General features: G+C 42.2%; 1 protein-coding gene across 3 annotated transcripts in view; it reads right to left on the reverse strand.

Annotated features, from left to right (window-relative positions):
• Window positions 1-18,371, reverse strand: part of LOC134357865 (adenylate cyclase type 2-like) — a 523,538-nt gene that overhangs the window by 146,356 nt on the left and 358,811 nt on the right. For all 3 annotated transcript variants that reach the window (XM_063069584.1, XM_063069586.1, XM_063069585.1), the window contains exons 6-8: window positions 14,565-14,719; window positions 9,593-9,704; window positions 9,374-9,501 (exon numbers count right to left, since the gene is read on the reverse strand). In XM_063069584.1, coding sequence (XP_062925654.1) covers window positions 9,374-9,501; window positions 9,593-9,704; window positions 14,565-14,719 — 395 coding nt within the window. The remainder of the gene's footprint in view (window positions 1-9,373; window positions 9,502-9,592; window positions 9,705-14,564; window positions 14,720-18,371) is intronic.

An 18,371-nucleotide genomic window follows, 5' to 3' on the forward strand; every position in this document is an offset into this window, starting at 1 on the left:
GGTGCTGCCTGAGCTGGATGTAATACGACAACTGGGGCCTAACAAGTGACGGACAAAGGGTACGCATACCACATTGGTTTCATAATCTATGCTTCCGTTCGTAAACAAAAGAGTCACGTATTATTTTTTTCACGTCTTTTCTCGTCTTCCTGTGACAGCCCAGAAGATTTGTATCCAGTCCTCCTGCATTTACACTCACTTTAATACTTAGGTCTTGGAGTTCATGTAGCTTAGCAAAAAGTTGTTTAAGCTTGTGCCTGTAAGTGACTTCCCAAACTTTGTTCTGAGTCCTTTGAGCATATGATAAGAACTTACAGGAAGACTGCTAGACATTTGCAGTGACATTGACCATGTCTATGCTATCACGTTTGCGGGACGTCCATTTAGAACAGAAATGAGGAAAAATTTCTTTCGACAGAGAGTCGTGAATCTTTGGAATTCTTTGCCACAGGCAGCTGTGCAGGCCAAGTCATTGGCCATATTTTAGGTGGTGGTTGATCAGTTCTTGATTAATCAGGGCATCAAAGGTTATGGGGTTACGGGGAGAAGGCAAGGAAATGGGGTTGAGAGGGATAATAAATCAGCATTGATGGAAGGACAGAGCAGGATTGATAGGGTGAATGGCTTAATTCTTCTTCTAAGCCTTATGGTCTTATGGTCCTCTGGTCCTCACTGTATAAAACCATAAGACCTAAGAGCAGAATTAGGCCATTTGGTCCATCGGGTCTGCTCCATCAGTATAATTATGTCATTTGATAGGCAGCCATTTGATTTGATTATACATTTTGCAGCCAGTATAATCAAAGACCCCATCCACCTCAGATATTCTTTCTCTCTCTGGTCCAGCAGAAGATACAAAGGCCCAAAAGCACGTATCACCATGCTCGAGGGTAGCTTCTATCCCACTGTGATCAGATGCTTGAATGGTCCTCTTTTCTGATAATCCACCTTGTTATGATCTTGCAGAATTCTCAGATGGACTGGTAGGGTAGATTGAGAGAGGATATTTCCTCTGGCTTAGTGCTCAAAAGGTTAGTGTTGCAGTCAGAAAATAAGGGGTTGGTCGCTTAGAACTGAAATGAAGAGGAATGTCCTCGCTCAAGTGGAGGTGGAATCCTTGGAATTCTCTACCCTGGATGACAGTGCATTCAAAGCAGACATTGTTGATATTCATTTTGAGAAGACTAGAATATAAAAGCAAAAATGTAATCCTGAGGCTATAAAAGGCATTGGTCAGACCCCATTTGGAGTAGTGTGAACAGCACTGATGAGGGCCCAGAGGAGGTTCACAAGAATGATTCCAAGAATGAAAAGGTTAACGTATGAGGAGAATTTGATGGCTCTCAGCCTGTACCCGCTGAAATTTAGAAGAATGGGGCAGATCTCATTGAACATTGAAAGGCCGAGATGGAGTGGATGTGGAGAGGATGTTTCCATAGCGGGGGAGTCCAGGAGCATAAGGCCCAAGCCTCAGAACAGAGAGACGTTCACTTAGATGAGGATGAATTTCTTTAGCCAGAAGAAGGTGAATCTGTGGAATTCAATGCCACAGACAGCTGTGGAGGCCACGTCATTGGGCATATTTGAAGTGGTGTTCGATAGGTTCTTGATTAGTCCAGGTATCAAAGGTTACAGGGAGAATGCAAGAAAATGGTGTTGAGAGGGAAAATAAATCAGCCATGACACAATGGTGGAGCAGACTCGATGGGCTGACTGGCCTAACCCTGCTCCTATGTCTTATGGTCTTATTTCAGGGTATCAAAGAATAAAAAGACATGTGGGTAGGGCAGGCTATTGGAGTTTGGGGTATCAACTTGTTGAATGGTTCATCAGGCTTAAAGATTAAAGATTAGCTTTACTTGTCATATCAAAACTTTGAAACATACAGTGAAATGCATCATTTGCTTTGTGCTGGGGGCAGCCTGCAAATGTTGCCACGCTTCCCTCACCAATGTAGCATGCCCACAACTCACTGACCCTAACCATATACCTTTGGACTGTGGGAGGAAACTGTAGCACCTGGAGGAAACCCATGCAGTCATGGGGAGAACGTACAAACTCCTTACAGACAGCAGCAGGAATCGAACCCCATTAATGCAATTGTGCCTACTGCTACACCACCATGCTGCCCTCAGCTACCAGTGAAGGCAGATGTGAGTGAGAGCTATGGTGGTGGAGAATCTTCCCCTTCAGAGTCACAGGGCTCAGAGTAGGCCTGCCCAGGGCCTGTGCTCAGAGTAGGCCTGCCCAGGGCCTGTGCTCAGTGTAGGCCTGCCCAGGGCCTGTGCTCAGAGTAGGCCTGCCCAGGGCCTGTGCTTTGGGATTGATGGAAACAAATGATCATTGGAGGGTAGGAAGGGGCGAGAGGGCTTTGTTCGACCCGTCTGGATTATAAAAGGTAGAAGAAACTGAGCACGATTTAAGGTGGGATGAGAGGGAGTAGATTGGGGGCCCGGTTCCAAGAGCGAGGAACGACCCGAGGTTTCGATGAATTAAGTGCCGAGCCAGATTGTAAAGGTCGGAGTGTCGGAGCCGGAGGCGTGGGATGAGCTGGTTCACCTTGCTGCTCATCTCTACGCTGAAACGAGGCTGTGGTCTGCAACTGCTCCGGGACCAGCTGCAGTGATGACTGGCTTCATGGCTGTGGATTCACTTTTGTGAACTTCAGCTCTGAATGTCAGTTGCTTACCTTTATTGCTTGCATGATTTGTTTTTTTCCTGGGTGTTGGACGGTCTTTTTTAAATGGGTTCTATTAGGTTTCTTTGCTTTGTGGCTGCCTGTAAGGAGGTGAATCTCAAGGTTGTATAATGTAGACATACTTTGTACTTTGGATGAGGGCACTATGACATCTTGGTGCTTTACATCTGACTAGCAGCTCCACAGCCCATACTTGCCTATACCCTTGCCGGTAACTGATTGAGAAGTTGAGCTCTGACAGACAAGATTAGGTCAGCAGCTGTCAACAACTCCCTGCAAGAGAGAAGGAAGGTTGTACATTTGCTGCTTTCCACTATTTTAGTGGTTGCTTCAATGGGCAACACAGTTTTAAGCCCTATAATTCCGAGAGGCCATACAATCAAATTACTCAAGGGTCATACTGTTGACACCAATGAACTCCTTTTACTCTGGAATTCCAGCAGTCCTGAACCATTTAGAAGGTGTGTTATTATTTTGTTATATAATGGTCAAGCAGGTAAATGTGGTGACACAGCCAACGCCCTCATTTGCCATCCACCAGATATGCAACTATTATGATTGTTGATTCATCAAGGAAAATAATGGCAGAGGCAATCGACGGCAGTGTTGAATGCTGAAGGCACAGGATAAGTTAGCTGTAAGTGCTATTGCAGCTAATGGAATAGCAGTGTGAACTAGTACTGAAGAGATGCCTGTGTATCCTTAGTCATTGTTAAGTAAGTATCACAAGAGCTGTAGATTTATGGTATAGTGGAACTAATAAAGAGAGATGCAGCATCTGTCTGGATCAAGCATGCCTTCTTTAAACTTGCACCATTTCTATTATATAGTGATAAAATGCTGGCATTTTAAGTACAGCCCTACGTTACCTTTGATATGACCTGCTGCTAGTAAACATAGAGCTTCCTGAGCTGAAAATTTTTTATGTGGATTTTTTTTCTCTCACTCTGCTTCAGTTACAATGCACTTACTCTAGATTTTGCAAGACAATTAGGGCTTTTTTCAAACAGGATTCTTTGACCCCTACAGTGAAAATTACAAAGATCTCTCTCAGGACCACAAATATGAATAACAACCAAATATTCAAGATTTCTTCTCTTTGTAATTATTCTGAAAAACTTCAGTTGTGAAAATTTGATCGGGGAATAAAGCAAGAAGTACAGAGAATAAAAGAACAAATCTAAGCACGTTCCACAGTATGTCACAGATAATCACTACTGTAGCGGGGGGAGGAATGGAAACCAAGCAAAATGATTCAACAACAAAAAAAGTAAAACATGAGAGAGAAAAACAGTTCTTTTCTGAGTTTAGTTAAGGAATTAATGTGTTCTCCATGTAACATCTCTTCCAAGCCTCAGCAGCATGCCATGAAATTCTGAGGTAGTACCTGGAGTATGGTGGGTATTGAACTCAAGCCTTCTTGGTTAAAAGAAAAGCACAATTATTTACTCAATACAGCAGAGAAAGAAGGAATATAGAAATGAATCCTTGCCCAGTGGTTGTTATTGTTTCATTACATCTGTGCATCAGTTGTGTATTGCCACAACAGATTTTTTTAAATAAGCCTACAAAAAAGAAACAACATACCTTTTTAATCCTCATTAGTAGAAATCAAACTATCCTAATTCCAAGTTGAAAGTTCGAAGTCAATTTATTTTTAAAGTACATGTATTCACCATATGCAACCCTAAGATTCATTTTCTTGTGGGCATACTCAATAAATCAATATAATAACAGGCATAATAGAATCGTAGAAAGTCCGCCCAGCTAGGCCACTCAACCAGAGTGCAGAAGACAACAAATTGTGGAAATACAAAAAAAAGAAATAATAAAAATACATAAGTAGGCAATAAATATTGAGAACATGAGATGAAGAGTCTTTGAAATTGAGTCCATTGGTTGTGGGAACATTTCAATGATGGGGCCAGTGAAGTTGAATGAAGTTATCCCCTTTGGTTCAAGAATCTGATAGTTGAGGGGTACTAACTGTCCTGAACCTGGTGATGTGAGTCCTAAGGCTTTTTCCTGATGGCAGCAGTGAGAAAAAAGTATGTCCTGGTCAGTGGGGGTCCTGAGGCAGTGTTTCATGTAGATATGCTCAATGGAGGGGAGTCTGTGATGGACAGAGCCATATCCACTACTTCTTGTAGGATTTTCCAATCAAGGACAATGGTGTTTCCATAACAAGCTGTGATACAGCCACTCTCTGCTACTAATTTATAACATCTACTATCCTAATTTATAATACCATTGTAATTATACTTTTTCATATTTTAAATACACTATTAAAATTATTTTTATCCATGAATGATGAGAGTTAAAAGCCTTATCCAGAGTTTATCTCTCTCAGAATCACAGCAATTGTGTTTTCTTCACTGGTACCTTGACAGTGCCTTCACACTACCAGAGAGCTGCCACTCAGAATTTTCGCACTACAGTCAAAATTGGACTGTTAGCCTTGAGACTATCAGATCAGGGGCTGAACAGATTGATGACAGGGAAGATCAGACTGAGAGGGGGAGGGGCATTTCTGGGCGGAGGTGGTAAGGAGGAAAGGAAAATGGATCAAGGAGGATTAAAGATTTGGCCTGGAAAATCATATGTTAAGGTAGTCTCCATCCTAATGACATGAACATTGATTTTTCTGACTTTCAATCATTTCTCCCCCCTCTCCCTTCCCTATTTTCTATACTTCCATTCCCCATTCTGGTTCCCCTTTCATCCCTTCTCCTCACCTACCCATCACCTGCCGCCGGGGCCCCTCCTCCTTCCCTTTCTCCCATGGTTCATTGTCCTCTCATTTCAGATACCTTCTTCTTCAGCCATTTATCTTTTCCACCTATCACCTCCCAGTTTCCTTAGTTCGCCCCCACCCCCTCCTCCACCCTCCCACCTTCCTCCTCACCTGGCTTCACCTATCACCTTCTAGCTTGTGCTCCTTCCCCTCTGTCCCACCCCCACCCCTACCCAACCTTCTTATTCTAGTTTCTCCTCCATTCTTCACCAGCCCTGATGAAGAATCTCATCCCCCAAATGCTCATCCTGACGTGTTGAGTTCCTCCAACGTTTTGTGTGTGTTGCTGAGTATTTGGTTGGTTTGGCATCAAAGCTCGGATTGCATTGGGCTACCCACACTAGTGCAACCAAGCCTTGAGAGAGATGACAACTCCCTTAGTGAGAGGTGGCATTGCGGTTAGAGCAATTATTACAGCCTCAGGCATTTGGAGTTTGGAGTTCAATTCTGGTACCACCTGTAAGGAGCTTGTACCTTCTCCCTGTGACTGTACGGGTTTCTTCCGTGTTCGCCAGGTTCCTCACGTGGTCCAAAGACGTGTTGCTTAGTAGGTTAATTGGCCATTGTAAATAGTTCTGTGATTATGTCAGTATTAAATGGGTAGATTGCCAGGGGCCAGTTCTGCACTGCATCTCTAAGTAAAATTAAAATAAATGATAAAGGTGTTGTGTCCCTTAAATTTCAATAATTTCACCTATCAGTAAAGAGCACAAGTCATTTGTCACTACTGAAGTATCATGGCATGAAATTTCCATTAGAAATATACTCAAGCTTCCGGCCTAGTATGCTGTGGTCTGAGTTGTTGTTGTTGTTCCTTTCCGCGCCTTGTGGCACATCGGGCAGCAACCTTGCCGGTTTTCTTTTAGCATCTTTGTCTGTTTTAAACGAGGCCGAGTTGCTAGCTCGATGCTCAACCCAGCATGGATGGAAAGCGTGTAAGAAACTGGATGGATTCTAACCCAGGACTGCTCGCCTCAAAGTGCGGCCTGGATGACTCTACACCACCGGCTGACGAGTGCGTGACAAAATACAATTAACATCATTATAATGGATTTCACTGGTTTTTGGCCCTAACTGAAAATCTAGTCTGAAGCTGCACCCAGATATGAGAATAGATAGAGTAGGTTTTCTTAAGATAGGCTAAACATGCAAAGAACTATCTGACTTCACGTAACCTTTTTAAGTGTGGGATTTATTTACAGTCATGTGAACCACCTGAAATGTTTCTGATTGATGTAAAGATTTCTGAATTACTATTATTAGTTCTGACAAAACGGATTGCTGATATTACACCAAAATCAAGGTTTGCTTTTAACAACCCATCATCAGATAAACACTGCAACAGTAACACCCACGACCACGACCACGATCCAGATCTGTAAGGTTCAATTTTAGTGGTAGGATATAGTTATTCACAGATGGAGGCTGATGTTAACATAATACCCAGATTCAGATACAGCATTAACACATAATTTATTGTTAGATGATCGTTAGATTTAATAATCAGGTGTCAAATAGTGAATCAGGAAGGAAAAGAAATGCAAGTACTCAGATTGTTTTTTGGCGAACAGAGTTGGAAAATAGAGGAACTGCACTAAATTTGTATCAGGGTGCAGTAACAAGCTTCAATCCCAACCTCAGGTGTTGTCTGTGTGGAATTTTCATCGTCTCCCTGTGACAATGTGGGTTTCCTCTCGGTGTTCTGGTTTCCTCCCGGGTCTCAAAGATGTGCAGGTTGGTAGGTTGGAGGCTGTGTGAGTTTGCACCTCTTGCAGATTCCGGACCGGGGGAGCAGTGATTGATGAGAATGTTGGCGGGGAGGGGAGGGAATGAAAACAGGACTGGTATAGGGTTAGTGTGATGGATGGTTGATGGTCTAATGGGTTGAAGAGCCAGGATTTTTTGCTGAAATGATCTATCCCATTCATGTCTGATCATATTTTTCACCAGAAAACTCTCTTCATATAGAATTGTTTGTTCGTTCATGTGCCATGTTGTATGATGTGGGCCATCATGGTCTTTCCATGACCATGATTGTTCTTGGCAAATCTTTCCACAGAAGTAGTTTGGTATTGCCTTCTTCTAGACTGGGTCATTACAAGACGGGTGACTCCAGCCATTAACAATACTAAAACATAGAAACATAGAAAACTTACAGCACAATTCAGGCCCTTCGGCCCACAAAGTTGTGCCGAACATGTCCCTACCTTAGAAATTACTAGGCTTACCTATAGCCCTCTATTTTTCTAAGCTCCGTGTACCTATCTAAAAGTCTCTTAAAAGACCCTATCGTATCCGCCTCCACCACCGTTGCCGGCAGCCCACTCCACGCACTCACCACTCTCTGAGTAAAAAAACTTACCCCTCTGTACCTTCTCCCCAGCACCTTAAACCTGCGTCCTCTTGTGGCAACCATTTCAGTCCTGGGAAAAAGCCCTTGATTATCCACACGATCAATGCCTCTCATCATCTTATACACGCCTATCAGGTCGCCTCTCATTCTTCCTTGCTCCAAGGAGAAAAGGCCGAGTTCACTCAAACTGTTTTCATAAGGCATGCTCCCCAATCCAGGCAACATCCTTGTAAATCTCCACTGCACCCTTTCTATGGCTTCCACATCCTTCCTGCAGTGAGGTGACCAGAACCGAGCACAGTTCTCCAAGTGGAGTCTGACCAGGGTCCTATATATCTGCAATATTACCTCTCGGCTCCTAAATTCAATTCCATGATTAATAAAGGCCAATACACCGTATGCTTTCTTAACCACAGCGTCAACCTGCGCAGCTGCTTTGAGCGTCCTACAGACTCGGACCCCAAGATCCCTCTGATCCTCCACATTGCCGAGAGTCTTACCATGAATACTATATTCTGCCATCATATTTGATCTACCAAAATGAACCACTTCACACTTATCTGGGTTATCACTCTTCAAAGATTTTCTGCCTGGCATTAGTAGTCGCATAACTAGGACTTGTGATAATGCATCAGCTACTCAAATGACCATGCACTACCTGTTCCTATGGCTTCATGTGACCCTGTCTGGGGGGGGGTGGGATGGGTGCGAAGCAGGTGCTACATCTTGCCTAAGGAGACCTGCAGGCTCCCAGAGGGAAAGAGCGCCTTCCACTTCCTTTGGTAGAGATGTATCTCCACCCCTGCCACCTATGTAGAATTGTTACGCTTGTTTAGAAGTTAAACTCCCAAGCCTAATGAATAGTTATTTTAGCGTTTCTCCAGTACCTGACTTACTAAATTATTTATTGACTTATTTTATTTAGAGATTTAGTACTGAACGGGTGCTTCCTTTTCCATGCTGCTCAGCACATCTACTTAACCCTAGCCTAATCATGGGACAATTATCAATGACCAACTAACCGGTAAGTCTTTGGACTGTGGGAGAAAACCAGAGCACCTGGAAGAAATCCACGCGGTCACAGGGAGAACGAACAAACTCGTTACAGACGACACCAGGATTGAACCCCGAGCTCCGGCGCCTTGAGCTGGAATAGCATTGGGCTAATGGCTATGCTACTGTGGTGCCTATTATCCTCTTGAAACTTTATGAGCCCATTTTCATATCTTGTATGTGTGGAAGATTGATTATACGATGATACATAGGATGCAATAATTTGTAAAATATTATTTGCAGCTATGTGTATACTTGTTGGCGCTTTCATTTGCAGAAAGTACAAGTTACCACATTTGGGATGATTGTTTTAAAGTAATACATCCTCAGCACAAATGCAGATAAATTCTAATAACAGTTGGCACCTCAGTGTATAACAAGCAGCAAACATGTATCAAGTAGTAAAATATTGATGGAAAATCAAGTTTAAATTATTTTTATTCCTAGCAGTGAAAAAGCTTAAGACATAACTCACTTTATGGCTTCACACATATCCAAGCCCATTTTCACACAGTTCTTAGCATGGTTTGGCAGGGATATTGGTAAACCAGAGACACAATAGTAGCAGTCTCCCAGAATCTTGATCCTCATGCAGTCATTTTCCTGAACAAAATCAAAGGTGAAGATTATTTCATAACGCCAACACGAGTTACTATTAGACAGAGTTTTGCTTGTAAATGCAGGTACAACTTACCTTTGCAATTTGATCAAACTTGCCAAATAGTTCATTGAGTGTGTGCACAAGCTCCCCAGGTGAACATTCACTGGCCAGACGTGTGAACCCCACAATATCGGCATACAATATACTGCAGAAACATAAATGTTTAAAATATTTGAACTCCTATCATCATGTATAATAGTAGACAACAGAAAAATGTTCTGTACAGTGATGGAATAATCTTAAGATATTTAAGAGTACAGCTATACCTCACCTGGCAGGCACCAGTTAAACATTTCAAACTACAACACACACATACACACAAAATGCTGGAGGAGCTCAGCAGGCCAAGCAGCATCCATGAAAAAGTGTAAACAGATGATTTTTCGGGGCAAGACCCTTCATTGGGACTCCTTCATTGTTTTAACGCCGTGAGAAAAGTTGCTTATTTGTTTCCATCACACTATTTCCCTACCCATGAAGATTAAGGGGGCGCAAATTCGACTGGGCATCAATGAAAGTCATGGCGCAATACAAGAGAATTCCTATAAGCCTGGTTTTCCGTGAACAACTCTGTCAACGAACATGTAAACCACAATTTTTATGAGCCGATGTAGGAAAAATTCCTGACCAGGAAGTTTGCTGCACAACCAATCAGCGATGAGATATCCACCCCATATCACAATTGAATTTCTGAAATGACGTCCAATCAGCTGATTGAAAAATACGTTAAGTGTTCAAATGCCAAGCACTCAAAGAAATACACCTCAATCTGACACTGTTTCCTCACATGGTGACAAAACGTTTGTAAGTAAATCGCCAAGATCGGAGAATAGCTCAACCCAACCATCAACCACATTTTCCAAATTACTTCCAACACTATTTCCCATTGGCTGAAACACTCTTTTCACATGAAACAGCCATTCATGTGCTTTCACTTGCCTGGTATATTGTAGACACAAGAGACTGCAAGTGCGGAATCTAGAGAAACAAACAATTGGTTGGAGGAAATCAAAGGGTCAAGCAGTATCTGTGTGGGGGAAGCTATTTGTTGACATTTGAGGTTGAAACACTGCATCAAATGCAGCCTTTTTCTTACTCAGGTGCCAAATATGGGTTACGGATCTTTCTTTCAGGTACGTATAACCCGGACAACCTTGCAGCTTACTACTTTTAATTGTTCACCCTTTGGGTAAAAGTAGTTTGTGATGTGACACTATGAGGGTACTTATGCTTGATACATTTCCAAGACGAGATTATTGGGCAATTAATGTTGAAGTGTAATGATGATACAAATATCAAGAGAAGAAATTTGACATGTCCCTATCAATGTCAATCTTTAGTGAAGAATCACATTCTATCTCAATGCATAGTGGCCTGATATGGCAACTGGTCCACACGTGACTGCATTGCTATTGCTTTACCCCATTCTAGCTCGATGCACTATGTAAAGATTTGATCTGTATAAACCATATGCAGTATAAGCTTTTCACTGCATCTTGGTAAATGTGACAGTAATAAATGAAAACTAAAATCGAACTAAATATTGTGCCTTTCAAAGGTCCTCTACCAATGTGCCTCTGTCCCTCTGAAAATCACAATGAGACCTAGAAAATGTGGATTGTTTCCCGATTCATGATCCACAAACAACAGCAAAAATTATAAAATTACAAGTATCTCTGATGTGCCAGTATATCATTCAACAGAGTATGAATAATGAAGAGTTCAAAGATTGAGACTAAGGTTCATGGTCGACAATGAAAGAGACCCCCATTCTCCTGTGTGCATTGGAGACATGGTCGTACTCAAATACTCACATTGAAGTAAGGGAGAAGGAACACTAACGCCATCATCTCCATTTCCATCAGCTGGACAGATGAAATAATATCCCTTCCCAGCACCAATGCTCTAGTCACATTTTGAAATTCAGGCTAATCACTGCGAGGTGAGTTGCCTGAATGCCACGTGCCACAAAACCGACTCCGGAAACAAACACCCTGAGCTCTGTTTTAGCAAGAGATTTCCGGACGAGCTGAGTAGACAGTGTGAGATTTGTGAACCAGTGAGCATGTCTCCGGGTCTCCTGAGCCATTCTAACATAGATGTCATTAATTATCAGTCTGGGCAATCTACACCTTCAGTGGAAATGCCTCTTGGAGCCTAGAAAAATCACAAAAACTGCACCTAACCAGTCCTTCAGTGCTTTCATATTCCAGGGATGTTTACCACTTCAGAATCATTGTAAACCTTTCAGGCTAAAAACAGACTTGTGAACTGATGTGATCCAGAAATTTTTATTTGTTTTCACAGGTCTCCCAAAATAGGATTTTAAGGGAATAAAACTTCAGGGGTGAGGTTTTAAAACTGACGTTGAATTAGTGTGACAGAAAGAATGTGAAAGGGAGATAACAACGTAAATGGAAGATAACGATGCAGTAGCAGTAAAAGGAATTAAAGGCCAAATAAAAACAATGATTTGGAGACAACACGCACAAAATGCTGGAGGCCTGCTGTGTGTTGCTTGGATTTCCAGCATCTGCAGGTTTTCTCTTGATAATGATTTAGAGGGATTGTTAAATGAAGTGAACTCAAGTCCTTCGTCTCAGCATTCCCTTGGGGGTGAGGATGATTTAATTCTACTCCGGTCCCAGGTTACAGGACAGATTTTTACCATATGTGACACTGTAGGTTCCTGAAAAGATGGCCGGTCTGTTTGGGATGCTGTGTGCTCCTTTTCAGACGTTCAAAGCCTCGCCTGGTGATTTTACTTCATATCGTGAGCCAGAAATTCAAATGAGGAAACTCTGAGAATATTCTTGAAACATTTTTTTTCCATCAACCTGGAAGTCTCTGTGGTATCTTGATGTTATGGATTTCAAAAATGAGATTCTGGAAAACATGGGGCACTTAAGTGATGGCTGGTATTGATAAAATTCATCACACCTCCAATGCAGCAGCCAACTGAGTCAAATGGTTGCATCGTGGCCTGGTATGGGAACCCAATGCTCAGGAACAGAAGAGTCTACAAAAGTGGTGTTTACAGCCCAGTCCATCAGTGGCAGAGCCAATGAGCGCAGTTACAAGGAGCCCTGCCACAGGGAAGCGGCTGCCAGCATCAACGACTCCCATCATTCAGACCTTGCTCTCTTCTTGCTGCTGCCATCAGTGAGCAGACACAGGAACCGTAGGTCCCACACCACCTGGTTCAGGATGAGTTACTACCGCTCAGCCGTCCGGCTCCCGAACCGGCTTCACTCACCTCAACTCTGAACTGACTCCACAGTCGAAGGACTCACTTCCAAGGGTGCCACAACTCATGTTCTCAGTGTTATTTATTTACTTATTGTTTATTTATCTACTTTCACAGTTTGGCTCTTTTTCAAATTGTTGTTGGTCAGTGCAACACTCACAAAACGCTGGGGGAACTCAGCAGGTCGGGCAGCATCCGTGGAAAAGATCAGTCGACGTTTCGGGCCGGAACCCTTCATCAGGACTGTAGAGGGAAGGGGCAGAGGCCCTATAAAGAAGGTGGGGAGAGGGTGGGAGGAGAAGGCTGGTAGGTTCCAGGTGAAAAACTAGTAAGGGGAAAGATAAAGGGGTGGGGGAAGGGAGGCAGGGAGGTGATAGGCAGGAAAGGTGAAGAAGGAATAGGGGAAAATACAATGGGTAGTAGAAGGAGGCGGAACCAAGAGGGAGGTGATAGGCAACTGGGGGAGGGGGCAGAGTGACATAGGGATAGAGGAAGGGAGGGGGAGGGAATTACTGGAAGGTGGAGAATTTTATGTTCATACCAAGGGGCTGGAGACTACCTAGACGGTATATGAGGTGTTGCTCCTTCAACCTGAGTTTAGCTTCATCATGACAGTAGAGGAGGCCATGTATGGACATATCTGAATGGGAATGGGAAGCAGAGTTGAAGTGGGTGGCTACTGGAAGATCCTGTCTGTTGTGGCGGACGGAGCGGAGGTGCTCGACAAAGCGGTCCCCCAATCTGCGTCGGGTTTCACCGATGTAGAGGAGGCCGCACCGGGAGCACCGGATGCAATAGATGACCCCAACAGACTCACAAGTGAAGTGTTGCCTGACTTGGAAGTACTGTTTGGGGCCCTGAATGGTGGCAAGAGAGGAGGTGTAGGGACAGGTGTAGCACTTGCGCTTACAAGGTCAGTCTTTGGTATTTATAGTTTTTTTTCATAAATTCTGTTTTTCTTTATTTTGAATGCCTGAAAAAAATGAATCTTGAGGTAGTACATGGTGATATATATGTACTTGAATAATAAATTTACTTTGAGCTTTGAAAAGAGCAGGATCTCAAACCTGACAACTAGCTCAGAGATTCTTGAGCAGCAATGATCCATGCTGTTCTATATGCTTCAAGAACATGGACAATGTGCAATATCTCAAAGAAATAGCACCAAAATTCTCTGTAAAATCCTCCAGCAGGATATGGAACCAAAGCAAATCCTATTTAAGACCAATGTCCCCACAAAAAAACCTGGTCACATTCAACAGCTCCAGTGGAAAGGCCAGTTTGTTTTCAGGAGTGACATTAGAATTATAAAACTTGTAAAAGAGCAACACGTACAATTTAAAACTTGAAATAGTAGAAAAACATACATTGGGAAAGTTCTAATGCAAACAGTATAAAGGTATTCAAGACTAGCTATTTAATTAAGGCAAACATTCCACATTTTGTACAGGAACCTGACACCTGAGGATTTAGCTGGGCATCTCTAAGTACAACTGAATAGATCAGCCAGCCCAGACAGCAGGAAAGCATTCTTCATTTACTGCATTAAATTAGATAAGAGGATGGAAAATAGTATTATAAAAGAATGATATTTTTGAAGATTATAACATAGTGCCTGATATGTAAGAAGTATACATATCAAAGGTGAAAAACATGTAATAGCAACTGGATTGAAAATAATTTTATAAAGCACCCTTACAGAAACAGTGTCCAGATATTTTTTCTATTTTTTATGTTTTGAGAAGAAATGAGAAGTACCTCACATTTGTGTGCCTCTTCACATACAAATTGTGAAAGTTATTTGTATTTTCCAGCTGGCAGTGACCAGACTTGGGCCCTTGTAATCGCTGAATGATTTCGGCCTTCATCTCCATGGCAATATGTGCAGGAAGCAATGACAGTAGGAGACGTTCCTTTGAAAAGAGAAGGAAAAGAGAATTACAAATTTAAATGTTGTAATGACAAATTTACGCGCATCTTGAATCTCCCTATTGGCATAGAACTGATGTGAGCATGTATGACAAAAAAGAAGACAATGGGTCTCAGTGGACCTTAGACATTAACAACAATTTTAAATAATTCTTACACATTTGTTCATTTATTTCTCCTGCATTTCTGGGGATAATATGGTCATTTAAATTTATTCCTTTATGTCAGACAGATAACCTGGCAAAAACCTCAGTTCTAAACTGAGAAGTCAAATTAATTTCTTTAATGGGCAAAGGATATTAAATGTGAAGGATAAAATTAAGTTCTTCTTTCATACCAGTCTGGACTTCAAACATTTTTGCTACAAATCTAACAGAGCAGAATTTAGCAGCTGCCTTTCATCTTACTACTAAATTGTGTCAAGCATATCCCTACAATTTGAAAGATGTGGTATTAGCTTCTATGCCTTAACATCAAAATAAGCTGATCTTCTTCATGTGGTTATTCGTGATACTTTATGTCCGGAGCTGGTTGATCTGACAGAGAAAATCAAAATCCTCCTATGTTAGTTCTCTACTACCATGGTTGTAATCTCGAATAAATTTTCCTGTCAACTACTTCTTACTTTAATGTTCAGTGAGCAGCAAGAACATTCAGTTGTCACTTTATTAGGTGTCTCCTGTACATAATAAAGTGGCCACGGAGCACATGTCCATGGTCTTATGCTGATGTAGCCCATCCACTTCAAGGATCAATGTGTTGTATGTTCAGACATGCTCTTCCGCACACCATTTTTGTAACGTGTGGTTATTTGAGTTACTGTCACCTTCCTGTCAGTTTGAGCCAGTCGGGCCAGTCTCCTCTGACCTCTCTCATTAACAAGGCATTTTAATCCACAGAACTGCCGCTCACGAACGTAGTTTGTTTCTTGCACCATTCTCTGTAAACTCTAGAGACTATGTATGAAAATCCCGGGAGATCAGCAGGTTCTGAGATATTCAAACCACTCCGTCTGGCACCAAGCATCATTCCACGGTCAAAGCCATTTACATCACATTTCTTCCCCATTTTAAAGCAACACACGCAAAATGCTGGAGGAACTCAGCAGGTCAAACAACATCTATGGAAATGAATAAATAGTCGGTGTTTCAGGCTTCTTTCAGGACTGGAAAGCAAGGGGGAAGATGCCAGAATAAAAAGGTGGGGGGAGGGAAGGCAATATCAAAGCATCAGAGGGTAGCAAAAATCACAGAAGGGGAGCAGTGAGAGAGGGTCTCACTGAACTCCCATCAAATGGGTAGACATAGACATAGACATACTTTATTGATCCCGAGGGAAATTGGGTTTCGTTACAGCTGCACCAACCAAGATTAGAGCATAAATATAGCAATACAAAAACCACAAACAATCAAATAACAATATGCAAACTATGCCAGATGGAAATAAGTCCAGGACCAGCCTATTGGCTCAGTGTGTCTGACCCTCCACGGGAGGAGCTGCAAAGTTCGATGGCCACAGGCAGGAACAACCTCCCATGACGCCCAGTGTTGTATCTCGGTGGAGTATGGCCGGAGTCCAACAGCAAGAAGTTCAATATCTGGGCTACAAACACATTCCTCGATCGTAATATGACCAGGATTGTACCATCCGTTGTTAACCAGAACAGCGAGCCCCTCTCCTTTATGCTTACCACTCTCAGTGCACTTCTGGTCAGCCCAAATGGTGGAAGCCCTCCATGGAAACGTTTTGGTCGGGTATGTCCTCGTGATTTAACCTTCTTCAGGGTAGCCATCCCTCAAAGAGACTTCGCAGTGGAGCAGCAAATCATAAGTCTGACGTTTGGTCTGAACAACAACTGAACGACTTGACCATGTCTGCATGCTTTTATGTACTGAGTTGCTGCCACATGATTGGCTGATTAATATTCAACGTTAAAAGGAAATTTCATTTTCAAAGTGCATATATGTCACCATCTACAACCTTGAGATTCATTTTCCGGTGGGCATACTGAGCAAATCTATAGACTAGCAAATGTAACAGGATTAATGAAAAATCAAGCGGAGTGCAGAAGACGGAAAAACTGTGCAAAGCAAATATGCATAAATAGCAATAAACAATGAGAGCATATGATAACAAGATTAAAGTGAGATCTTTGGTTGTGAGAACATCTCAATGGATGGGCAAGTGAGATATTTGCATTAACGAGCAGGTGTACAAGTGTACCCAATAAAGTGGCCACTGAGTGTGTGTAGAACACAATAGATTAATTCCACTTATTCCGACCACTGTTAGAATAGTCTGGAAATTCTATGGGAGTGTTTTTTTTTTGTAGTGGTTCAAACCTGCTAACTCATGGGCAAAATACACTGTTGTGATGATGAATCATTGTTGAGGTATTAGCAGATGCCGGAAAAGTTGCCTTAAGCAGGCCAAAGGAACAAAGGAACTGAGATAAAGGAAACATTTGGAGAGTGGAAAACAAAGTACTAAATGCTCTCAGGCTCTCTGTTCAAAACTAGGTTGACACGAACACCCGCCAGTTATTATTAAGAAGGTCTCCATGCAGACCAAACAGCAGTCTTTAATGTACTTGCTTAACGCCTGTCCAAAATCGTTTAAAAACTATTTGCCAGGATGATGTCTGGAATGGAGTGAAAACAGACTGGGTATATTCTCATAGGAATGTAGGAGTCTAAGGTACAATGATCTATATAGAATTATGAGGGCCATAGACAGAGTCATAGAGTACTACAGCACAGAAACAGATGCTGTGGCCCATCTAGCCCATGCCAAAGTGTTATTTTGCCTAGTCCCATTGAGCTGCACAGGGACCATCCATGTACCTTTCCAGATTCCCATTAAATGCAATATAACCAAATTCACCCTGAAATTCGAGAAGGAAAAGCCAAAGTCAGATGTATCAGTATTACAGTGCAGTAAAGAGGATTACAGAGGCATGAAAGAGAAATTGGCCAGAATTGAATGGAAAGGAACACTAGCAGGGATGACGGCAGGACAGCAATGGCTGGAATTTCTGGAAGCAATTAGGAAAGCATAGGTTATATACATCCCAAAGAGGAAGAAATATACCAAAGGAAAGATGACACAACCTTAACCCGTGACCTCTAGTTGTAGTCCCACCCAACTTCAGTGGAAGAAATCTGCTTGCATTTACCCTATCTCTACACCCTTCATAGTTTTGTATACCTCTATCAAATCTCCTCTCAGTCTTCCACGTTCCAAGGAATAAAGTCCACATAGATTCAACCTTTCCCTATAACTCAGGTCCTCAAGACCCAGCAACATCCCTGTAAATACTTTCTGCACTCTTTCATTCATATTAATATAAGATATGATAGTCTTTTTCATAGGGCAGGGAAGTCTAGTGCTAGAGAGCACAGGTTTAAAATGAGAGGGAGTTTTCAGAAATTCTACTGTATTTCTTTATCTTCCTGTAAATGCCTGCAAGAAGTGAATCTCAGAGTAGAATACAGTGGCACATAGGTACCTTGACTTTGAAATTTGAACTTTGACCCATTGTGACAAATGGGATGAATACAGGTAAACATCACAGTCAGCATGGATGAGTCAGCTGGAAAGTGATTGGTTCTGTGCTGCACATTTCTAGGATTTTAT

This window comes from Mobula hypostoma, chromosome 17, assembly GCF_963921235.1.
Source record: "Mobula hypostoma chromosome 17, sMobHyp1.1, whole genome shotgun sequence".
Classification (NCBI taxonomy): domain Eukaryota; kingdom Metazoa; phylum Chordata; class Chondrichthyes; order Myliobatiformes; family Myliobatidae; genus Mobula; species Mobula hypostoma.